The sequence below is a fragment of the Haliaeetus leucocephalus genome, unplaced genomic scaffold, assembly GCF_000737465.1.
Source record: "Haliaeetus leucocephalus isolate CR32 unplaced genomic scaffold, Haliaeetus_leucocephalus-4.0 Scaffold229, whole genome shotgun sequence".
NCBI lineage: Eukaryota > Metazoa > Chordata > Aves > Accipitriformes > Accipitridae > Haliaeetus > Haliaeetus leucocephalus.
Window position 1 is genome coordinate 8,092,679 of NW_010972665.1, and position 24,290 is coordinate 8,116,968.

Here is a 24,290-nt window from a genome sequence, read left to right on the forward strand (position 1 = left end):
AGGTCACTTGAATAGCTCTATATTTTATTACCTGATAAAACTTGCTACAACTTAAGCTAAAAAATCATTTTCTTCATAATATCTCTTATGTCACATGGCCACAAATTTCTGAAATGTTTCCTTCGATGCTGTGTTTTTCTGTGGAGAGGAATTTTTTTTTGGAACGTGTAAGAGTATTCAGTGGTCCAGAGAGCAGTGCTTAGGCGTTATTTTTTTATATATATATATTAAAAAAAAATTTAATGGTGCTATTTATAATTTCCCATAGACTTGAAATGTTTCAGTAGAGAAAGTTTAACGGGGTACAATTTGGCTGAGGAGGTAAAATTTATTAGGATTGGATTTATTCAGATGTATTTTTTCCTTTTCCTTCATTGCGGCTTCTATGAGCTACTAAATAGCAGAGCTATTGCTGACACTAGGGTATTTGGTTAACATAAAAAGGCTTTTGCCTCATTTCATATCTGAATATTTTTGAATATATAAAAAGCCTTGTATTTCATGCTGGTTTACAAAAAAAAAAATTGATTGCGTTTGGTTGCATTGCTGAATGTCTCTATAATCTCTAGTTTTATGGTATGAAGATAGTAGTTTGTGCCTATTAAGGAAGAGCAGATTGTTTTGTTTCTTGTCTTTAAAGAGATCTTAGGACATTACAGAGTTCATCAGCCACCAGAGTTTTGCACTGGAATCATAATATAAACTGGTTGCTTTAGGGCCAAAATTTTGATACTGAATAAAAATATATAGTAAATAAAAGTTATTGATTATAGTAAATAAAGCAAATCCTAAACTCAAAAAAAAGTTTCTGGGCCATGTTGAATTCACAGCTCTTACAAGATTCTTGTGTCCTAAGACTCCTTTTTTATCAAAACAATCCAGCTTTGTTGCAAATCAAGCAAAAATATTTAGTTGAATTCTTAAATAGGAAACTAAATAGATAATGATTTCTGGAAGCTTCAGAACTGACTTCTTGCATTAGTTATTGCAGTTGTTTTTTGGGTTTTTTTTATTAAAGACAATAGATTATTACACAGAAATTAGAGGTTTGGATTAAAGAGAAATATACATGGATTCAATGATGAGATTTTTTTAATGTTTCCCTTAAGAGCAGCATCTTTGTGGTCTAATAGGTAGAATTCTTGTTGTTCTGCTAGGAATAGAAAAAAAAATCTATGTAATTAATTCATTATAATTAATTGAACTGTTATAAGGTATTAGCTTCCTATTTTTCTGTACAAATAAAAAGGAGATAAGGTTATGAGTAGTGTGGTCTGATTTTTGGTAATTTAAAAAGTAGGCAAAGATCTTGTACAGAAAGGCTGAAGTAAATTTGTAAAGTACTTCACTATAAAACGTTGCATTATTCCTGAGAGTTGCATTGCTACTTGGAGAGCAGTAGTCAATATTAAGCTAGGTGTCTTTTGATTTGTAAACTAGGTAGATAGGATATTGTAGTATAAGGGGACTTAGAAGACATTAAAAAGTCAGATTATATCCTCCTGGGTACCTACAAAACAACTTTATTGATGCTTTTTTTTTTATAATTTAGGAGAGAAACAAGCGTAATGTTAACCAAAGAGTAAGATACATTAGGGTACCATGTTGTACCAATGCATGCCTTTAAAATACATATGTGCATGATCTAGTTAGAAAGTCCGTGGTTTGAAGTTTATTTAGAAAAAGAAAGAGCTGGTTTTGATGGAGAGAGATTTCTGGCATGGTCCTTTATTTTGTTTCTGCTAAACCCAGGAGGCTTTCCACGTAGCCCTGGAATGGCAGGAAGCATGGCAGATGGGAAGAAGTAAAAATTTAGACAAAGAGTAAATGATTTTTTTCTTTATTATTCCTTGGTATAGGGTGGTAAAGTAAGAAATGTCTGCTTTTATTTTAAGATGTTAAAGGATTTTTGTTTAGGCAGATTTGTCTTCCAACATACTGTTTTTAAGAAAATGTTACATAAATTCACTGTTGATCTCACCGCTGTTTGAGTTCCTCATACTATAAGCAATATAATGGTGTAATTCTGGCATATTAAATATGAGCCTACAAGGAATATCTTGTGCTTCTTTTTGGTTTGTCAAGTGACAACTTGTAAGGCATTGCTACAGGTTTTCACCTTAAATACAGTCTATTCATATATTCCACAGAGTTTAAAAGCTAGATATCGAACAGTAGTACTATGCCAGAAGTATGTGAAACACTGGAAACCTTGTTTGCCATGGAAATGTGATACATTTTCTTTGTTTTACAGAAACGTATGTGATTTACATGTGTGATTAGTTTCACAGAAACTTACATGATTTTCATGTTGGGAAGACCAGGAAAGAAAAGCCAACCCACACTTCAACTAACATTATGATTTTTAAATTATTATAGTTCTTCAGTCTGTCTTCACTCAACTAAGGGAATGAAAAGCTACCTCTAGAGGAAAATATTTTATGAGTTCACTGAACATGCAAAAGACAACTCGAAGTGAAATACTCTGTTCCACTGAAAAAAATCAATGGCTTTTTGGACTATTGACTTTTCTCAGGAAATGGTGGTACCAGGGGCAAGCTTTCGTCGTTGGTACTTGCTTCAGTCACCTAAACTTGGTCAAATTATTAGTCATGGAGTCATGTTGCCAGAGGAGATTTAGTGCAGAGGAACAAGAGCACTTGAGAAAAACTGACAGATGGAGAGGCCTCTGTGTGTGTATGTGTGTCTGTATATAAAATTATATATAAAAACGTAGTAATGCCTATTAGAGAAACCCCGGTGTTTAGCTCAGTATTCTGTAGCTCCAACCTTTCTTAAAGACAAGCTAATGTATGTCCGTATCATATATGTCATATGCATGTTATTCAGCCTCTCTTCATTGATAGCAACACAATTACTAAATTTGCAAGTATGCAAGCAGAAAAGTCTGTTGCATATCAGAATCATGAGAAGTGACCAATATGTGTGTGGGAAGCTCTGAGAAATCAAGTTTCCTCATTTTCCTCAAACCCTTCCTCCTTGTCTTTGATCATTTCATCCCCACACTAGCTAATTCCCTAAATTAGAGGAATGCTTACATGCATCTTTTAATTGGTTATTTGAAAATTTTTGTTCTTAGGCTCTGGAAGTACAATTCTAAAAAAAAAGAAAGAAAGAAATGAAAAAAAAAGGCAAAACCAAGTGCTTCTAGACAGGAATTTAAACCCTGAGATCTTCTTTTTTTTATCTTGGATGTTTCTGCTCCATTATTCATAGGAGAGGGCTTTATATCACTTGTACCTACCCAGCCACAAATTTGTTCTGTCAATTTTAACCCATTTCATATTAAAGATTAATTAGCAAGATTTGAATTTTCTTTAACTGTTGAGGGAGCTTTGGGGAAAATTCTAGCATGTGTACGTAATTGCAACACATTGACCACAGGAACTTAAACAAGATAGTTCAGGTAGCAGTAGGATTCAGCAGAACTTACAGACTTTCAAAACATCCTGATTTTCAGCTCATTTGGGAGGGTGATTTTGCTGTTCTATTTCCTTTCCCAGACACTCTGGAACAGTTTCCTGATAGTGAGCCAATGCTAAGCTAGAAAAAGTGGAAGGATGGGCTCTGATCCAGGGTAAATTTTGACCTTACATCTGAAGAGTGTTTCACATATCTTTGTGATATTGGATGGAAATGTATTTTGCACAGAAATTCTTTCAAAGGCATCTGCAATGTTCCTTTTCTACTTCTGGCTTGTGGTTGTTCTCTGACTAAGAGAGAAGTGATGACAGCCTTCATTACAGTTTATTTAGTTTTTATCTGAAGAATAAAACTTAAAGAGTCTTCTAAAAAAACTCACGTCTTTTTCCACCATTTAAAACATTGGTTTTTCTGTGAGAAGAACTTCAGTGAGGCGAATCAACGAATAGCTTCGCTCTATCCTGTTTGCAGACTTTTTTTGAAGGAAAGACGACAGTTTCATGTTATTATACTACTAAAAATAATTGCTGTTGGTTTTTTCAATAATTTGGCCTTGGTTACCATAAATAGGTCTTGGTTATCATAGGTAGTTTTAACAAGTTGAAGCAATTATGATACTAACAATATGCAATGAGCAACTAAGAAAACCTATTTCAAGTAGGTGGGAAGTTTCCTACTGATTTAGTATACTATTTCATCAGTACTTGCAGTGAGTATTTGACAGAATTTTTAAATTATTTTTACAAATGTAAAATAATTTGTAAACAGCTCTTACATAATAGGTTTATTTATAAAAATAGAAATAATATTTTGATTATTTGAAATACATTTTTTACATTTTCCAGGGTTTGAAAGGGGTTCACTTCCAAAATTACTTTTGCAGAAAAACAGCTTTTTCATTAAACTTTATAGTAGAAGATCTTGATTTACTGAAAACACACCTTTTCTTTTTTTTTTTCTTTCCCAAAAACTTACATGAAGAGTCCTGGCTAATGTATAAGGTGATTTGTATTTATGTGTTTTAATTTAGGGGCCTACCAGAAGGAAAGTTTGGCTTCCAGAGTATTTTGTACTTGAACTGGATATAACTGAGAATGATTGCACAGACTGAATTTTGTCAATGATGATTAAAATCATTAAGCTTCAAAGACTGCATTATTTCTACAGTGTTCATAGACTAAAAGTTACTAGTAATTATAAAAAAAAAAAATCTGATAAACCCAATAGTAAGCTATGATAGTAAGCTTGCAATGTATTGCAAGTACAAGAGTTACCCTTAAATTATTTCCCATTGACTGGCTTATGCTTGTGAATTCACTGAAGCAAAAACACACACTTTGACACAGTCACTTACTGAAGTTCAACATCTCATAAATGACCTCAATGACTCAATGAATTTGAAGGCATCCACAGCATTTGATGGAGATATCAGTTATGATTCTCTCTACAAATTCAAGTAACATAGGTCAGAAATCATCACCGTGTTATGGTACTCTGCAGGACATAGTTTGACTCATAACATTATGGAAATTTAGGCTGATTTTAGAGTACCTAGAATATAATACTGGTTTTGTCAAAATGTTGAAGAGGAAAAACAAACCAAACAAAAAAACTTTTAGTGAAGAAATTACTTCGTATGTAATTTCATTATGAGATGGCTAACAATAAAACAAGGAGCAGGAAATAGGTGAGCATAAATACACAAAATATTCAGGGAGCACCCTGGCCAGCATTTCTAAATCCTTTCAAAGTGTCTTGTCAGAGGATTCTCAAGCCTTTGTCTGGGAAAATACCTGCTTTCTTCAAATATTGCAGTTACTTCTGTGAAAATATTCTTAATGAGCTGAAATCTGGCATTCCCTAATAGAGGCATGATCAATGAAGTCTTTGCTTAATTGCAACACATAGCTGGTAGTTGATTCTCTTATCTGTATTTTCTAAGGTCTGATTCTGCATTATTGGAATGTTTGATGTTCCACGTGCCAGTTAAGAATACCTGGAAATGGATTTTTGGTTCAATAAGAAGCTTTTGAGACAAAATATAAGAGGAAGGCTCGCATCTGAATGACAGGTCTTGTTCAAGCCAATGTACAGTAATGGCTGGTCATGCATGTTCTGGATTTACACCAGTATGACTCTAAAGTTTTCAGTGAAATTTTCTTGCATGTTGCAAAGTAGACCAGAATCAGTCCCACTATTCCAAGCGATTCTTGCTCCACTCTGAAGAGTCCTGGCAGGTGGATTTCCCAGATTAATCCATCCAAACCACTGCTTAAATGTTTCCAACTCAAAAATGAGTCTAGACAAGGTGGAAGTACCCAGAGAGATTTATTAAAAGCTGCAGGTGAGAAGAGTTGGGAGTTGAGGAACGTCGGTCTGGCAGGTTCTTTAGTCTAGTTCCCAGCTATTAACATAGTATAAGCTTATATGTTTGTTATATATATATATAACATATATAAACAAAACTCTTTTAGAGGAAAAGACATCTAAACTGGGATTTGATGTCTCTTTTATTGCTAGCAACTGAGGAAGCTGAAAGTCCTTACCTTTTTAATGACTATTTATTTAATTAATTTCTCTTAGTTACTAACTACCATTTTTTGCATAGCACCTCTGCATTCTCTGACAATATTGTGAAAATTGAAATTGATGATGGCAATATGTTGGCAACTTGATGAATCATATGTTTTCTGAATGTTTCTTAGAGTAGGTATAAGATGTATGCCATTAAGATGATGAGTAAAGAAGGGTCATCTGAAGCAATGTCCTCTCTAGAACTGCTCAGAGGAGCAAAACAGATAGGAGTTGTCAAAGAGGATGTATGAAGAGCAATGTTGAAAGGCAATGCATTTTCCTTCACTTTAGCAACACCTGACAGCAAAGAAAAAATTCAAAGACAGTTAAGATGTGCAGAGATTTTACCTAGCTGCCTTCTTGATAATATTGCAAACTGGATTTTTCCTGAATTAATGACAAGGGAATTAATCACAACTATTTAAAGCTGCTAGGAAATATGAGCGCATATAATTTTAAAACATGAGTAACTTCAGATGCAGGGGAGAAAGAAAATTACTTAGAGCCACAGACAGCAGGTCGGCCAGCAAGGAAGCCTTTTTGTGTGGAATTTCAGTTGCAATCATAAAGGCATCTCCATGAACTCTCACACCTCTTCTACGGTGTTGGGATCGTAAACGGCACTGTCTTCTTCAGTCTGTTCTTTCACCTTTTGCTTTCATGCCATGGCAATGCAGCAGCTGTTCCCTCCTGCCTCCCCGTCAGCCCGCCCTCGGTCGCTCAGCGCTTTCCAAGCTCTTCAAAATATGTCTCGCCCAAGCAGAAAAGCAAACTGGGTCACAAGGAGGCCCAAATAGGCCAAGTTATTGCATGCTATTCAGCTGCCTTTGTTTGGCTTATTCTGTTCAGCCTCTCCAAGTCTGCTTATTCTTTTCATTAAGCCATACTCAGAGCTGTGATGTTTCAGCAGTGTTTGTTCAAGGCTCAGCACCATTCAACCCTATAGTCATAAGCTGTCCATCATGACTGCCACAGAAAATAATGTGAATTTTTTAAAAGACATGAAGCTGAGGGGTACAGAAAGGGCTGTCATATAAAGCATGAGTCAGAAAACACTTTTCCGTGACTGCTTGGCAAAGTGAGCTTTATGCTAAAATATTGTGATGAACCAGAGGTAGTGCTTACTTCTGGCGTAGTATTTCCATTTGCAATTTTAAGATAAAAATCACGACCAGAGATGCTATAAAGCACATCAAAAGCTGCCCTGTGCTGCCAGCATCGCGATCGTGTATGGCAGCTCCTGGCTTGTAACACCCACCCAGGCACTCTGTGTAGAAGTGTTTATTAGTGGTACCACCAGTTAGGCTTCACTTTGACATTGGTGTAATATGTCCTTCAGCTTGCCACACAGTGACTGTGTAAAGCCGCTCCCTTTCATGCAGTCATCAAGTAATTCAGGTTTGGAGGGACCTCAGGAGCGCCCTAGTCAACTGGCTGGGTGCCAAAAACCTCTGTGGATGGACACTGCATGGAATCCCTGGGCAGCCTGGTCCACCACCCAGCTGTCCGTATGGGAAGAAGGTTTTCCTCATATCCAGTGGGAAACTCTCTTGTTTCATATACTGTCTGTTTTGTCTTGCCCTCCTGCCATGTGCCGCTGGCTCTGTCTTCTCAATAACCTCCTCAGGGTCAGAGATAACTTAACATTTGTTTTATCTGGTTTTTTTAAGTCACTTTAAACTCATTGCATGTGTCATTCTGAAAATACTTTTGATATTGCTGAGTTTAATTTCTTATTCTTCTATATAAGAAGTTGTTGCACTGTAGGGTTTTGTATAACCATGCATCTTTTTGAAGTGGCAAGTTTATGGATTTTTTTTCTGACACTTTGTGTGCTTCACTCTTGCAAAAAAAATCAGCATATGTAAGGGATTTTGAAATTTTAAAATGTAGTAGTAAAAAATGTATTTGTGTTTATGTACATGCTTACCTTTAAGCATGTGTTTGCATGCCTTTGAGCTACAATTTGCACATGTGTTTAAAACCCACCTAAATGTATTAATAGAGAGAGATTGGACTATATATTGCTTTTTATATATATCTGTCCGGAGGCCAGGAAGAGGAGTTACAAGAATAAGTAGAACTGTATTCAGTATTACACACCGTAACTTTCTTTTAACTAGGAACACAATTAGGATGTATTATTGATGTCATGCAATATGTCAGTTGCTAAAGATTTTAATCCCCTTCTTCAATCCTTCTGAAGTGAAGGAATGTGATAAGGCTCACACTGCGGCAGTCCCAGCAGTTGCATACATGTACAAGTTGGCACTTGAGCAACTTGGGTTTGGCAGCTTGCTGCCTACCTGCAGCCACTGCCAAATACACAAAGCAGATCCCTCAATGCGAGTGAGAGCAGGGAGCGCTCTGCTAGACATTTTGTGGGCTGAGGGCTTAACTGTGTCTTAACACTGCTACTCACATTAGTAGACTTTAAGCATCTGCCATTGCTTAGGATGAACAACTGGATGCGTTATCCCTCATGTTGGCAAAAAGCCTCTGGAGGATTAAAGGAAGAGTATAGCTGCTTACAGTCACCATATTTACTATTCTCTCTCTGCCAACACAGTCTGGCTTTCTCTCTGATCATTTATCCAGCCTAGACTTGAGTGTTGTAGTCATTATTGTGAGTGAACATGCACTTGCTGTGATGGGGACCTGACTGACAGGAATATTTTGTGACAAGGTAAAGGGGATGCCGGTGCACCTGTAGAGGTGAGGGACAGCGCACGCCAAGCCAGATCTCCGTCTCCAATTTCCAGTCATGGAGTAGGTAGGGAAGATCAGCAGGACAAGTAATGGGTGCATAAGTATACAGTCCCTTAATCCTCCACGGATCTGGGAGCTTTGAGCAGGGATGGCTTCAAGGGGAACACAGATTGACACAACGCTCTGTGAAGAAGGACACTTCTCCGACTCCCTCCGGCAGTCTCTCTCCTTGTCATCACGTTCATCCCTGGTCACTGGCCTGTGAGGAGAAGCCAGGTCAAGGAGTTGGGGCTTGGAACAAAAAGAAGGCAATACATGTAGTCCTGTGCCTGCAGAGTCTTACTCAGAAACTGCTGTACTTCAGTAGCAACACAGTGTCCTTTGTCACATCTTTCTGCAGCTGAATAAGCCCTTGTCCTTATCCTCTGTGCCCTCACCCTCCAGAGCCTTCCCTGGTAGAACACCACATTTCCATTGCAGCGTATGAAGATGAAAACCAAAAAATATTTCAAGTTATTAACGATCATTTTCTATGGTTCTTCTGTCACTGCTCACACCACATTTTTGTTAAAAAATCTATAAAAACACCTTGCTTAGAACAGCAGCAGTCAAAACAGAGATGGTACTTAATTATAATATTGCTTGATTTACTGTGAGCTCCTGACAATGTACCCATCAACAATAACTGTCAAATATACTTTGGCAGCTTTGAAGTTAGCTTGAGATTTCAGTGGAATGTTCAATACTAGCAAGTGAGCAAGATACAGAATATATAAGCCTCACCTGTGGGAGAAATTCCAGTGACGGGGCTTTGTTGATAATAGAAGTGCAAGCTGTGAGATCAAATAAAGTATCAGCTGGGAAATTAAGACATTATTACATTAGATGTTAGCTGTGCTTAGGATCTTAGGAATAACAACCCTCATCCGCTAAGGAGTTACTAAGGCAGAATTAGAGAATGCTATTTCTTTATAAAGCCATAATATTTTATGTAATAAACCTTTTGAAAGCTATCTTTATGGAGTTACATATAAAACAATTTAAAGTGCAGTGATTATGTATCTGATCCAATGCCTGTTGTACTTAATGGTCTTTGGATTAGTCCCTATGTATATGTATGTGTCTTAAGAAACCATGACACGCTCTACAATAAGTCATGCAGGAAGCTTGTGTCTAAATGCCCTTCCCTCTGCTCCTCCATTCACCAGCACAAAGTCTGGCTGAACCAGGGCCTCAGGAGAGCTGCAAAGCTCAGTTGAGCATGGACTTTGCAGAAGTAGAAGGTCACATTACAAGAAGAGTGAATGCTGAATGGAAGTTTCACTTTGGAAGATTTTTCATGCTGATGGCGGGGGGAAAAAAGGTGATAGCAAAGACATTTTTAAAGTGCATAACTGTGGTTATAAGATTTACAATAAAAAAAAAAAGAAAAAGAAAGGAAGATAACAAAATCAGAGAGGGAAGATGAAGAGATGTGCCAAGAAGGAGCCAAAAATTAAGATAGGGAAAAGGGGTGAGTCGTCATTCTGGAGCAGGATAGTATACTATTTCCCCCCCAATTAAGACTCTCATACAGAATTGTGAAGCTTACACACTCTGTCAGAGAGAGAGCAAGGGAATAATACTGTCTGTGGGAAATGTATGGTATGGAAGTTCTCTAGGACCTGTCAAATAATTGATAGCCTGGAAGAATATACATGAAACATGACTGCTGAAAAAAAAACCTAAATCCTTTTGGAAAGAATGTTATTTAATTAAAAACAAACAAACAAACAAAAAACCAAACACAACAACAACACTGTACATTTGTAATATTTTCCAATCTTTAAGCTTTTGTAATTTATGCTCTGAAGCTTTTTGTGTATCTGTGAAAGACTAGTAGGTTTTTTCTGTACAATGCAGAAAGCATTGCAAATTTCTTTGCTCAATGGAAGACCAGCATATAACATTCAGACTTTGTAATGTATTACAGTTATGTGGATTTTCTTACCTAAATTTCAAATGGTTTCAAAACCATTGTATGAGAAAGGTCAACAGTGCTGTCAACACAGAGGTAGCTGGGACTGTGCAGACTATCTGCTTGGTTGGTGTTTGGCTGTGAAACTCAATTACCAGCCCCTTGCATGCCCTCCTTGCCTGCTGACTTAGTATGATCCTGTCACTGAGAGTGGTCTGATGGTGCAAGACCTCATTTAAAGGCTTGAATTTGCATCTCCTGGACATGGCGGTAGACCTGTGATTCTTAGTAAGCAGAAGTGACATAAAGAGTAAGATTTGATGGGAGATCTTGAAGTTTTAGCTGTTACCTGAGAGGTTTTAGTAACTAAAACACAAGTGGGTTTAGCTATTAGTTCAGTACTGAGGTACTAGCAAGCATATGGTACTATGAAGAGGTTTTGCACCCCCTAGACTTGCAGAGTACTGCAAAGGTTTAAAAAGTTCCAGCTGTCCCACTGGGTTTTTCTTTCCATGTATTTTTGTAGTAGGCTTCTTTGGTACCACTCCGTTGCTCTTCATTTTCTGCTGGCTGCATCAGTCACTGCTGCTGTGCTGCCGGTGCCGTCCCTTCCCTGGTGGGTTCTCAGTGCCGCCTGTCGTGCCAGCAGAAGCACTCACACAGCATTGATGCTGAGGTCCTCTCTTGTGCAACATGAATACACACCAAGAAAAAGCATACAAAGAGGGGATATCAGGCTCTAAAGTTTCTTTCAGCATCAAAGAATGAGGGGGCAAACTGTTCTGCCTCATCATGCTGTTAAGATTTGGAGGTTCCTATTCACTGGTGTCTGCTTCCTCTTGCTATTCTCAATGTCTTTTTCGTTTTCATTTGAGTAATGAAGAAAGGCAGAGCTTTCAGTGTCCAGAAACCAGTCACTGGTATACTGCTTATGGGACTAATTGCTGATGGCTGATTGAGTTATAACTAAATTGGATGAGTTTGACTTGGTGACTGGAGTATCACTGTTGGTCAGTGCCCTTCTGCACTGAACAATAGGAGATGACAAAAAAATAGGTGCTCTGTGGGGTCCCGTCTCCCTCCATTTCAGACATGACGCAGTCTTTTGGGAGAAAGGGGGACAGTTTCTTTGAAAATGCCTGCTGCTTCCCTCTCTTTTCTGCTGAGAGCTGTTCTTCTCTTTTCTCAATTGCAACTCACTTGCAGGAATACTACAGCATATAGGGCCATGTGCAGTCCTTACTACCCAGGAAAAACTTCGGTGAGTCTTCAGCTTTGTATCTCGAAGCTGCAAGTTTTCACGTGAAATTAGGGCAAGAGTTCATCTTGTTCAGGTGTAGCTGGTTTGCCCAGAATTTCACACCCTGTTACCATGATACTATTTTTTCAGCGACCTCATGCGTTTTTAGCAGCAATGCCCTCAACAGTGGCCTAATATGAAATAGAAATGAAATGTTTCAGATCTTTTAGTGGGTTGTTTTTCTCTCCACCAGATAGAAAGTTTCTCTCCTTCGGGACTGCTATTCCTTGGGGGGCTGCTCCTTAGCTGCTCATCCCTTTCACACATCAGCAAAAACACAGGCAGCCAACAGGCAGGAAGATTACTGTCAGAAGATCAGAGTTTTAGACAACTTTACCCTTTTTATCACAAGTTGTTTTTCAGCGTGCTCATTGACTAATATTGCCATAGATTTTTAGCTGTCAACTTCTATTAACCGGGTAACTTTTTTTCCCGTATATCCAGACTGGATGTTAAGTCATGGGAGGGAGGAAGAATGGCCTTCATGTTTGTTTTTCTCTTATACTTAGCAAACTCAAGTTAGAACGTTTATATTCAGGTTGTATCAAAAATGAATAAGATAAAAACAAGGTTCATATGTAATTTTTATTCTTATTAGTATGTCATAATAATGTAGTACAGGTTAGCTTACTGGGTGTATTTCTGCAGTAATAGAAGGTCTTAGAGAAACTTAGAATTGCTATAATAAATTCTAAAACGGAACCTTTCAAAAAGGAGAATTAGCGTGCACACAGAGGTTGATGAGACTTATGTAATGACTTTTGTGGATAGATGACTGACCTTATCCATCTTAGAAAGAGAATGAAAATAGATAAAGTTTGTAATAGAATTGGATTGTGTTACTTGTAAATTGTCAATACACAAAAACTCCTAACCAGACTTTTTCTTAAAAAGGAAAAAGCTACCTCTCGTCCCTTAGCTGCCTATGGAGCTATTTCAAGCCTAAGATTTAATAAATATGTTGCACTGAATGTACTTAGCTAAGACTTTGAAGGTTTGTTAGATTTGAGTTCTGGTTATAGATGACACAAATTTCCAAGTTCCCTGAAGATAAAAGGAAATTATTGTTTCTTAGGAAACCAAAGTTAAAATTAATTTACCTTCAGAAATATGATCTTGCTGTTTAAAAGTACTTATTGAATTTTCAGTTCATAACAAGTAGCACTTACTAAGAATATTGGCACCTTCACTCCTGTTGCAACTATAGACAACACTAGACATTCTTGTGTAAGGTTAGCCTCTCTTTTTTCTTTTTTGTGGATAACTCTCCACTGTTTGGCTCATTTCATTTTGTGGGGGTTTTTAAGGGTGGGCTTGGTGGAAATAATTTTTCAGGAAATTTTGGTTCATTAATTTTTTGAATGAGATATCACCTTTCACTCACCAACCTAAGATAGTGCCTGAGAGCTCAGGGTTAGAGCACATACCTTTGCATCCCTTTTCATGATGAGTCTATAACATTATACTTAATTCATTGCTTCATTTTTAATATTCCCTGCAAGACTAGTGCTAATGCAGCATTAATATTGTAGAATCAAGTACTCAAAATAGGTCGGTCAGGTTGAACATTCATCCCTTCCTTTTCTGCCTTCTGTGTACGCAGAAAATGATCTCACTAGTGTTAAATACCAATAGTCAAACAATGTATGATATCATGCAATTATAATATATAATGGGCTACATCTATTTCACTTTGCTCTCATTAACATCCTTCTGCTGTGGACATTCCACAAGTAGAAAATGTATTTTGTTAATCTTTGTTGCAATCAGAATCATCGAACGGTTCTTCCCAAGAGAGAATCACTATCAAAACTATGAAACGCTTGATGAACTTTTGCCGGTAAAAGTCAGCTTGCTCTGATTCCAGTTTGAAATGTGAATCTGTGCAATTAACCTTGACTCTGCCCTTTCTGCAAATGACAGCTGATACAAACTTCCCCTCCTAATTTGTGAACCAAAGTGTTTTGAAGCCCTTTTTAAAGGGAAATTCTACCCAGACAGACAAAAGTTGAAGGAAGAAAACTCAGTGTCTAGTAAAGGTAGCTGAGTATTAGAATGAAGCATGGTATTTTATGTGAAGTAATGCATACACTCTTAAAGATGTTGGAACAGAATTATCTGGGGCAGGTTTATCTATTTCATGTATTTGCATAGACTTCATTCCTTTAGAGGTTAATATGTTTATATTAAATTTTATCATGTTAATCACTGAACTGGAAGAGGCAGTATTACCCTCATGGTTACAGAAAGAACAAGGGTCTTGACTTACCCACGGTCAGAGAAGAAATTTGTGAACTGTGGCTTGTAGCATTTCCACTGTTAAATCGTTCTGCCCTAGCATAAGCTACAGCATATGGCAGTGAATCTGTATGGTAGGTTTTTGCAAGTGAAAGAACAGAGAAAACTCTTGGGAGAGTTGGAAGTCTGGTGCTGAGGCAATCACAGATTTTCTGCAACATGCAGGCTTTTTTATTCTCTTCATGAATTAAATTTAGAATGCCATATATAGTTCAGTACTTGTCACATAAATCTAAGTATATTGAGAAGTATGCTTTAACTATGCTCTTGCCTTTTAACTTACAGGAATCTGTATTTTATTGGAAATCTTGCCATTATGTATGGGGTTTCCATGTAGTCCTCCTCTGTTGTTGTATATGGGACTTTAAGGATGCAGGACACCTATAAGAGTGTAAGTGGTAAATGGTACTGTTGAGGTTCAGTAGCAAGGTTCTGGCTCTGCAGGATATTCCAGTACAATATGGCGTGCTAAGAGGTGGGTCAGAAAATGCACAGGCAGGGAATGAAAGGAAATGAAAAAAGTGTGTGGCAGTGAGGTTACAGCAGAGGTGACAGTGCCCACTCCGCTGCATCTGCATGGCTTAGTTTTTGCATGGGGACAAAACAAAAGCCTGTCTTCATGCTGTCTTGTAATTTATTGAGGAAAAGCTGGTTTTATGTTCTATCCATTAGGCCATGCTTCCTCTGTTAACTCCTAAACGGTAGGGATTGAGAAAAAGGTGAAGAAGAACATCTCTAAATTTTCTGGTGAAAAATAAGTCTTAGAGTTTTTTTCATAAAGATTTCATGGCATTTATTGATGGGAGAAAGCACATGGAAAGCAATTGTTTGTCATGCATACTAATGGTGAGATACTGGGCTTTCCATATTTATTCCACAGCATGTTGTTACTTGCAGCAATGCAGAGCGGGTCCATTTAGGGGAGGGGAGTGAGGAAGATAAGGGAATGCTGAATGCTCTTAGGCTTTGTGGTGCTTTTGGGGCTGGGACTAAAAACTTCAGCACAAAAATTAATCTGCACATTTATTGGTATTTTTTTTCTTTATAGAGCAAAGCCTAAGTAATGTATTTGTATGGTAAATGTCATAATTTCTCAGTTGGCTCAGTTTGAATATTCAGTAATTATTCTCTGTGATGCTTGTGACCATACTGAGGTTTTATTCAAGAGCCATTGAAATAAGCACCACAATGGGAAAGCTACTATTTTAGTTTTGTTATCGTTTTGCTTAGGCCACATGCACAGTGCTGTTCTTCATAGTTGAAATACTTTTCAAAGATATTTCAATGAATTCAGAAAATACACAATAGAACTAGAGGATCCAGTGATTATGGCTGGTAATTATATTGTGGATTCAGGTGCTAACAAAGCCTAACATAATCTGCTTTAATTAACTAAATTATTTTTTCTCAGTAATATGGTTAGAAACATACGTGGCTGTTTCTCAGGGACCTTGTACCAGTGTTCTTCCTTTTATCATAAAGTCACAAAGAAGAGCCAAGTTTCAGCTTATTTACACAACAAAACTACCGTATCCTTTAGAAGGAACAATCATGAGAAAAACGCGTCTACCATACCCTTTTTAATCCTCTAAAGACTTACGTGTATGCTTCAGTGAGTCTTTCCACATGCATAAAGCAGACAGATGACAGCCTTTAAGAGTAAATTTTAAAGAGCAAGAGAATAAAAAACCCCCAAACCCTACTACCTGGAATATGGCATGCACTTTTTTTTAGTAACAGACAGATGAAATTTGACTGTGATGTGAGTGCTGGAAGAAACTTTGCTTCCATGGATCACCAGTAGTCATTTTGTGATTCATAATGGTAGCAAATGTGTGAGATCAGCTTAGAAAAAGGAGCACTTAAGGCATGAGAAGTTTACATTCACTGGGGTGACGTGACAGAGGTGAAGGGAGAGAGACAATTTTGTAGCAGGAATGAAAATTAGTCAGGATCAATAGCATAAATAAAAATGGGCTAGACATGTAACAGCACACACAGTGAATGCGGACTTGTCTATGGGAACCCAGCCTTTCAGCAGGCTTCATGTCCCTTGTGAATTTGTCTTGTCTTTGTGTGCTGGAGAGATATTTGTTTCCATAATTTTTGTTAAACAGAATAGTCTGCATCTAAACAGTTGACTCTTAATTTTCAGCACTGTGGTCTGTGGTTGTATTACTGTTGGTATAGGTTATGTATTTTGTATAATTTGAATGCTTGGTGGAATTCATGTTCTATAGTCTTAACTCCTCAACTAAATTATCCAAGAATATCCATGGCAGTTTATATTTTGGGTTTAAGCTGAAATATTTTCTTGGCTGCTCATTAAATCAGGAATCTGCTCCCTAGAGTATTTATTTCAACAGAATGTAATCAGGGTGATTTACTTCGCAAGGTATATATGAATATATGCGAATAAAGAGAGACATCATAATTTCAGTCACACTTTAGATTACCTTGGGAAGTTTGTTTCAGTATGTAGTGTATGCACGAGTTGATGCACATCTTCAACTAAGGAGAAGGAATTTTCAGTTCTTCTCTTTTCTACACATAGAATTTCTACAGCTTTCTGTTCTGTGAGAGCAAAAGTGCTTTGCATACTTGGCTTCTGCCTTATTTAAAGGCCCTATCCAGTACACCTTGGCTAGAGAGGATCTCAGCTGTGCTATACATGCTTAGAGCAATAGCGAGGTTAAATCAAGGCAATAATGAGGAGACCTTCAAAGTTTGCAGGCTGACAGATTATATTTCTATCGGTAAGGGGGTGGGGTTTTTAAAAAAGCCAATATAGAAGATTAGAGAATGGAAAAATGCTTAAGTGGTTATACTTTAAGATGTTGGGAGTCAAAAAATGGTGGAGTCCAATATACAAATAAAGATTTAAAAGATATAAAAAAATTGAACAAAGGTGTCTAAGAAATGGAGTAAAGTTAATCAATAAGTAGTTCTTTAAATATGCACTGTACAAAATAAACAACAAGGAAAGAAAGCATTGATCAGCATGTGTTGAAAGCTTTTTGACAGGGATTAATCTGACTACACAAAAGACTTAAATCTTCACATATTTGTTTGAGCAAGATAATATTGTCTAGTCTCTGACTTGCTTTTATCTTGGTAAGACATATTCTACAGCATCTTTAACAAGACAGTGATAGCTATTCAGGACTGACGAAAGAACATAGCTGCATTAAACTCACAATTTCTCAAAAAAATAACAAAAGGAAAAAAAAAGAAAGTATTTAATGAGGACTTAGGTTGCCAGTAAATCAAAATTAAGCCTCTTTGCACACATTACTTAAATCAGTTTCTTTTAATACATAGATTTTTTTATATATATTTATACGCACTATTTGAGTGAAATTACAGTTCATAAGTATGTATGTTTTAGTTGTGGTCTTAGGCAGTAGGTGCTGAAATTGGTATTCAGGCAGAATAGATTAACAATTGCTGAACTGAACAATTCAAGTATTTGCAGTGTGATCCACCTCAACATAATAGTTCAAAATTTTTAAGATTAGTCCTTTGTGTACTGCAGTGGAAATGGAAGGTGGATAATTGTGTTTACACAGGCTAGTAAAAATAAACAGACAAAACAAAAAAAAGAAATTAAAGCCCCAAACATTTAATTCATTGCTAATGAGGATTTGCTGTCTAGATTCAGATTTTGTACATGCCCATGAGGAATGAGCCTAAAGCTCTACTGGAATCAGTTTTACTGCAATGTTATCAGGATTTCCTACTGAATTACAACCTTTCCAGATATATTTCAGACATGTAAAAAGTGTAAGTTACTATATTTGCTTCTTTTTAAGACAATATTTTCGAAGTAGAACTTTCAGAATTTCAAAATTAAATGAGGGGGAAAAGTTGACAGGAGCTGAAGACATTTTCCATCTTAGAAATGGCTTCTGAATCACTGTGGTATTCTTTGAGTGAGCAAGTAAAGAAGTCATTAAGAAATAAAGTTTTGGTACTTGTAATTTTATTTGAAATAGCTTATGAAAAAGGACTAGGACTTTTACAAGAGGCAAGTGACTGTATTTAAGATTCCAAATGTTTACTAGCAGCACTGTGATATTCCTTCTTGAGAAATTAATAATTAGTACTGATTAGGATACTGCACATAGTCTTCAGTCATTATGACACCAGATAGTATTTGACTGAACTTCCAGCTAGGTGTAGATTTTTTTCAATATTTGCCTAAATTCACCTTGATGTTGTCATACAATATTTTATTCTTGTGAACCTGAGACTTACGAACCTGGAACATGGAGTTACTGTCACCTACTTGACATGTGTGTCTGGTATTCATATTAATGGGGGGGTGGTCTGCACTGAAGATCTCCAACCTAGAAAGGCAATGTATGTTTGTTGGTGTATGGTGCTTGTCCTGTGCTTTGATAATCTTATGTGTTGTGTTTCTACCTAAAATATATGAATGAAAATACTGGTTTGTATGTTGCATGTTTGGAGAAACTGATCTTAAAAAATAACAATCTGGTTAGCATGCTAGCACTTTGGACTGGAGAAGCAGTTGAAATAATAAAAATAAAATATAACACTTAAGGAGCTGTTGATGAATTCAGTGTGTGAAACTCCAGTTGCCTATCAGCTTCTGTCTGCTGTCATGAATGAGTCTTTTCTTTTCTTAGCTTTTTTCTCTTTTTTTTCTTTCATTCTGTTCCTGTTTTAAAATTAATTAGAAGATTATGAGATTTATTAAGGAAACTTCTTTTTAAAAAATAGACTCCCATGAAAGCAATATCTGGTGCATTGTAGCATAGTAGTCACTGGGTTCCATCCAAGTTGATTGAATTAATTTTTTACTGTGGTATGTTGTACATAAGCTTCAAGTACAGGGAATGACATGGGAGTAAGGCACTGTAATCACCATTCGGTCAAAAAAAAACCCCTTACATTTTGGGGGTAGGTAAAAAAGAATTCTGAATCTTATGGGACCTTGTGAGAGCTCTGATGGGTCTTCCCTTAAGCCAGAAAAACTCCATGGTTCTAGGGCTCTTTCTCCTATTGACAGTAGAAGCTTTCTAAAAAAGCTGAAAAATAGCATGTAGGGCAGAGAAAATATTAAACTATCCTGGGTTTTATTATTATTCATCTCTCAGTGTGTATTGGAACCATATTCTAAAACTTTCCTAGGAGGCCACGACTCTGTGAACCTTACCTAGATGAGAGGTTCAGAGAAGCATCCATTCTGTTGAGGAATTGGCCAACCCAGACTGCCAAATCTCTTGTATCTGTCCATCATTAGTGAAACCATGATGTGCTGAAATCCACTTTTCACAAGTATTGTTTTCTGATGCTTTCATAATTCTCAATTTTGCTGTTCACAGAGAGCGAAGAAGTGTACCAGCGCCAAGTGCTGTCTATTTCCTGTATCGTCTTTGGCATAGTCGTAGTGGGCATGCTTTGTGCAGCGTTCTACTTCAAAACAAAGTAAGAGCCTTCGTCTAGCGTGTTTGTTATTTAGCTTCTGTCCTTTTTACGGCTTTACAATTCTTCAGCTTCTCCCCTCCTTTTGAAGCTGTTGTTATCTCTGGACAGGCTAGAACAGTTCCCCATGGCTACACTATTTAAGTTCAAAAAAAAAAAAAAGTAAACAGGAGTAATATGTCTTCTTGTTTCAATTTTCTGACATCAGGAAAGAAGGGATTGTGTCCTTTTCAGCTCTTTTTTTGACAACAATAATTTTGTGTCTTTTACTATCAGTGCGATAATCACTTTCCTCTTCTGAAAATAAGTTTAAACATACCATCTCCTTTTTACATTTCATTTCATATCCCTGAATGTTCCTTTTGTTTCTGTATGCTGAGAACAAAGGTAGAGTTAGAAATGCAGGAAGAGACAAGTTCTCTGCAGATATCTGTAACCTGCTAATAGTTGTAAACTGCTGACGTAGTTGCATAATGAGTATCTGTAATGCGCAAGCATATTGAACTATGCAGGTATGGTGGAATCATCTGTACTAAACTATTTTCAGGTGAAATACTCACTTTCCACTCTATCTTCCCAACTGAACATTATTTTATAATATTTATTGTTATGTGTGTAATTTGAGTTGCAAAAACCTCATAGCAATTACATTACATGCTTGTCAGTGCCACTGTATCTATAAATATGTTCTGTATGGTTATCATCCCTCATTCCTATTCCAGCTGGAGCTAATGAGAGAACACATATGAATATAAATAGTACCTGCGTGAAGTTAGTCACGGTGGCAGAGCATCAAAAATGTGGAGGTTTGCGCTATTTAAAAGTTTGGATGCTTATCTGAATCCCCCTTTTTAGAATTTATTTTAATGGGTAGGAAATCTGATGAGGACTACTTTTTATTTAAAAAAAAAATAAAATTGACATTTCTATCAGGAAAAAAAAGAAGTTGGAAAAATCACCAGGTCTTTTTTTTTCCCCCTTTTTCTTCCCCTCAAACTTCAGGGGTAGTTTGTGCATGATTTGAGTGAAGGTTTGAGTTGGTTCATGTTTCATCTAAACACTCCTACCTGTTCTAACGTCTTGAGGGATTTTGTTTAATTGTTCTTTGGACCTAGAGTATGACAGTGATGCTAGCTGGGAGGATGCTGTGGCAGGACAGTTTGTCTCTGCAAACTCTTTGGTTGTAGAATAAATTGTGAGCAGACACAGCCATTTTGCCACTGCATTAGAAATGTCATTATGCATTTTCGTTCTGCAGAAGAAAGAAAAAGAGAATAAGGTGTTCCTGTTATTCCTGGAAAGGCTTGGGTTTTTTGGTGATGAAGAGAGATTCAGAAAAGGCAAAATGGGATTGTCAGTTGGAAGAACGTGCAGTCAACAACAGAGCATAGTGTGAATAAAATGTTCCTCTGTTATTCAGCTGTTGCCCTCTTGGTTTTGCGCTGTTGTAGGGAGTGGTGGAGAGCTGGGTTGGAACAGCCTTCAAAATACCATGACTTTGATGAGGTGGTGGGGAGAGCTGTGTCTAAAAAGAACGAGTAGAAATAACACTTCAAAGATGAACTCACAGGACAATAGTGCTTCATCATCTCAGTCGGAGGTGGGGGTGTTGGGTTTGGCTTTTTATCTGCATTATAAATATGATAGTTGAGGGTTACTAGGAAGAGTTGAAGTGTGCTTATGCCAGATTCTAGGAACTGCAGTTTGAAGAGTAATGAGAAAATGAGCACCTCCAGTTGAGTCAAGGGGTCTTATCAAATAAATGAAATGCAGTAATGGTAAGATACTAATCAATCCCTAACTCCCTGGCTGTGGCTCCATCTGGCAAACTGTCCAAAAAGTAAATAAGAGTGTCTAAACTGGGTTGCATAGAGGCCACATAAAACAGTATCATAACTGTGACACTGGCCAGTGTCTTAAGGGTGTAAAACCCAACAAATATAAAGCACCTCAACCCTTATCATATGTTAGCTTTTAGTCCACAGATTTTCAGGAGCTTCTTCATCAGGCAGATGTACCTTGATCATGCTTAAGAGTTATCAAAGCATTCCTCCTGCACGGGGGATAATCCTTGGGTTTAATTTGATATATCAAAAATTTAAAATATTGCTAATAGCTACAGAAACTCTGAATAGTGCACCCTTTAAGAAAAAAGTTTCCATGAAGACACTGGCTCTGACTTTCTTAGTCTGACAATTGTATAATACCTGCTGCTCGAAATGTGCACTTCCCTATGCACCATTAAATTAAAAGTCCTTCTTTAAAATAAATTCAATCTGAGAAAGTTTAGAACTATAATTAAACACTATGCGCTTCCAATTATTCCTTTTAGGGTAATCAAGAAAGAGCTGTAAGTGCTAGCAACAGAGGGAGAGTACAGTAATGGGCTGCCCTTTATGGCTTAGACTTTTATAAATGACTAGTGACTTTATTTCTTGCTGAAGTAACAACACTTTATTGCCAAATATCTCTAAAGTAGAACATATAAGGCCCATTTGTTTTAAAAACAAAAATTATAAAATCAATACTTTAAATGGAGAGTAACTTTGAATTATTAATAGTTTCTAGTTTTATAACTGCATTCTATAGTTTGGCAAAATGAATATGCATAAACCTAATATTAATGTTAGGTTGCATGAACATAAAAGGAAATTAATTATTAGATTGTTTATCTCAGTAAATTACCTTCGGGAATCTCAATTGTAATGTTAAAGATTGCAGCAGTGAAGCTGAATATTCCAGTTTACTTACATGAGTTTATGCATGCGGAAACAACTCTAAACCCAGGTTTTCTAAAGAAATCCAAATTGGAGTTCCAAAAATTTGTAATTTGTTTTGTTATGTTCCTGATTAAATTCCAGGAACATTGTATGTACAGGAGAGATTCCCAAGTTCTGATGCTGTGATCATGTTTTGCTGTCATTGTTTAGACTTTACATGAAGCCTCCACTCAAAAACAGTCATCAAAAAAGACTGGATGTTCCATAACCATTATGGAGACCAACATGCAAGTGGCTGGCTTTCCAGTAGGACATACAGATCCATATGCTTATTTCCTTAGTGTATCTAATTTAGCTGGTCAGAAAATAATTATTCATACAAACTCCAGAGTTGGTTTTGTGAATTTCCCCTGGAAATTAATGAGAAGCCGAAGAGTTCATTTTGCCATTTTACAAATGACATTATTCAATTTCATTGATTTCAAAAATAAGTAGATATCAAAAAATGTTTTTAAAAGAGATGCTTCAGAATCAACTAAGTAATTTAATTTCACAGTATAATCCTTCAGATTATATATCTATTCAGGTTATTCTGATATTAACTTTAGAAGTTATTTTAGCTAAGGAAGAATTTTGAAAGTTTAATGGTTTTGTGCTTGAGAAATTATTTCCTCACCCACCCATATTCATAAATCTTAGTAATTATGAGCTCCCAGCTATACTCAAAACATGCCACTCATATTTGTAACATGCTTACAATGTAAATTCATTCCTTTTCATTTGCCATGCTGTTTCAAAATAGGATGGAAATAGAAAGCATAAGAGATACTTATAGAGTCCGAGATTTATTACAGTTTATGACCTGTTTTCAGGAAACATGCTATAACAAATACCTGGTTCTAAGCAGGTGCTTACAGCTTGTTGAATTTAAGCAAATGCTTAAATTGTGCAGCGCCGGATCAGAACTAAGGGACTCAAAGGCAGAGGAAATCCCATATATTTATTTTAGTATATTAAAAACTATATTATTAAAGTTGAATATCTGAACTGTGATACTTCTTACTGCTTTCTTTCATACTGAGAGAACCTATCCTTTCTCACAGTTTCCCCCCTTGATCGCTTAAGTAAGTAATTTTCCTCTGGTTTCTTACACTTTTCTGCACTAGATACAGACTCCACTGAAAGAAGTTAAAATTACTTTTGTATTTCATTTGGTGTGAAATTCATTGGCCTGAGTCAAGATGCTGTCAACCTTGACAATGTCACAAGGCTTTCAGCAGCAAAATCAGCAGAAATTTTTCAAACTGTTGCTGAAGCTTCTTTGCTAAAATTTCAAATTTCAGTATGGAAAGACTATATTTCCTTTCTTTCTTATTGGCATTTCTCTGAAATCACTTCCTTCTGAAATTTGGCTCTTCACCAATTGCTGTCCAAAAGCTGCTGGTGGCATAACAAAGTGCTGCTGCTGCTGGCAAGTCCTTGACCTTGCTGGGCGGTTTCCAGGGCCTTTGTAGGTTCGCTGCTGGAGATGCATCGGCTGGGGAGAAAAAGGAAGGAAGGAAAGAAGGAAGGAATTAAAATAGTATTGTGGAGTTATTTCTTACGATCATTTAAAACTGATAGGTCTCAGACAATGTAGCTTATCAAAAGAATGGAGACTGATAAAAGACCTGAAATATGTTTTGCTAACAGTTTTTGCTCAGCTAAGATACCTGTTTGCAGAAGATAAATATTTAAAATAAAGTTTGCTGCCTTATATCCTCAATCAAGTACAGAACTTTGAAACTGTTTGTCAATGTAGTGTGGCAGAAACAGAAAGCCTTTATTAATAGTGTAG

General features: G+C 36.7%; 1 protein-coding gene across 1 annotated transcript in view; it reads left to right on the forward strand.

Annotated features, from left to right (window-relative positions):
* NRG3 (neuregulin 3) overlaps window positions 1–24,290 on the forward strand; it is a 423,248-nt gene that overhangs the window by 373,565 nt on the left and 25,393 nt on the right. Inside the window, exon 5 of the mRNA XM_010567935.1 lies at window positions 19,634–19,736. Coding sequence (XP_010566237.1) covers window positions 19,634–19,736 — 103 coding nt within the window. The remainder of the gene's footprint in view (window positions 1–19,633; window positions 19,737–24,290) is intronic.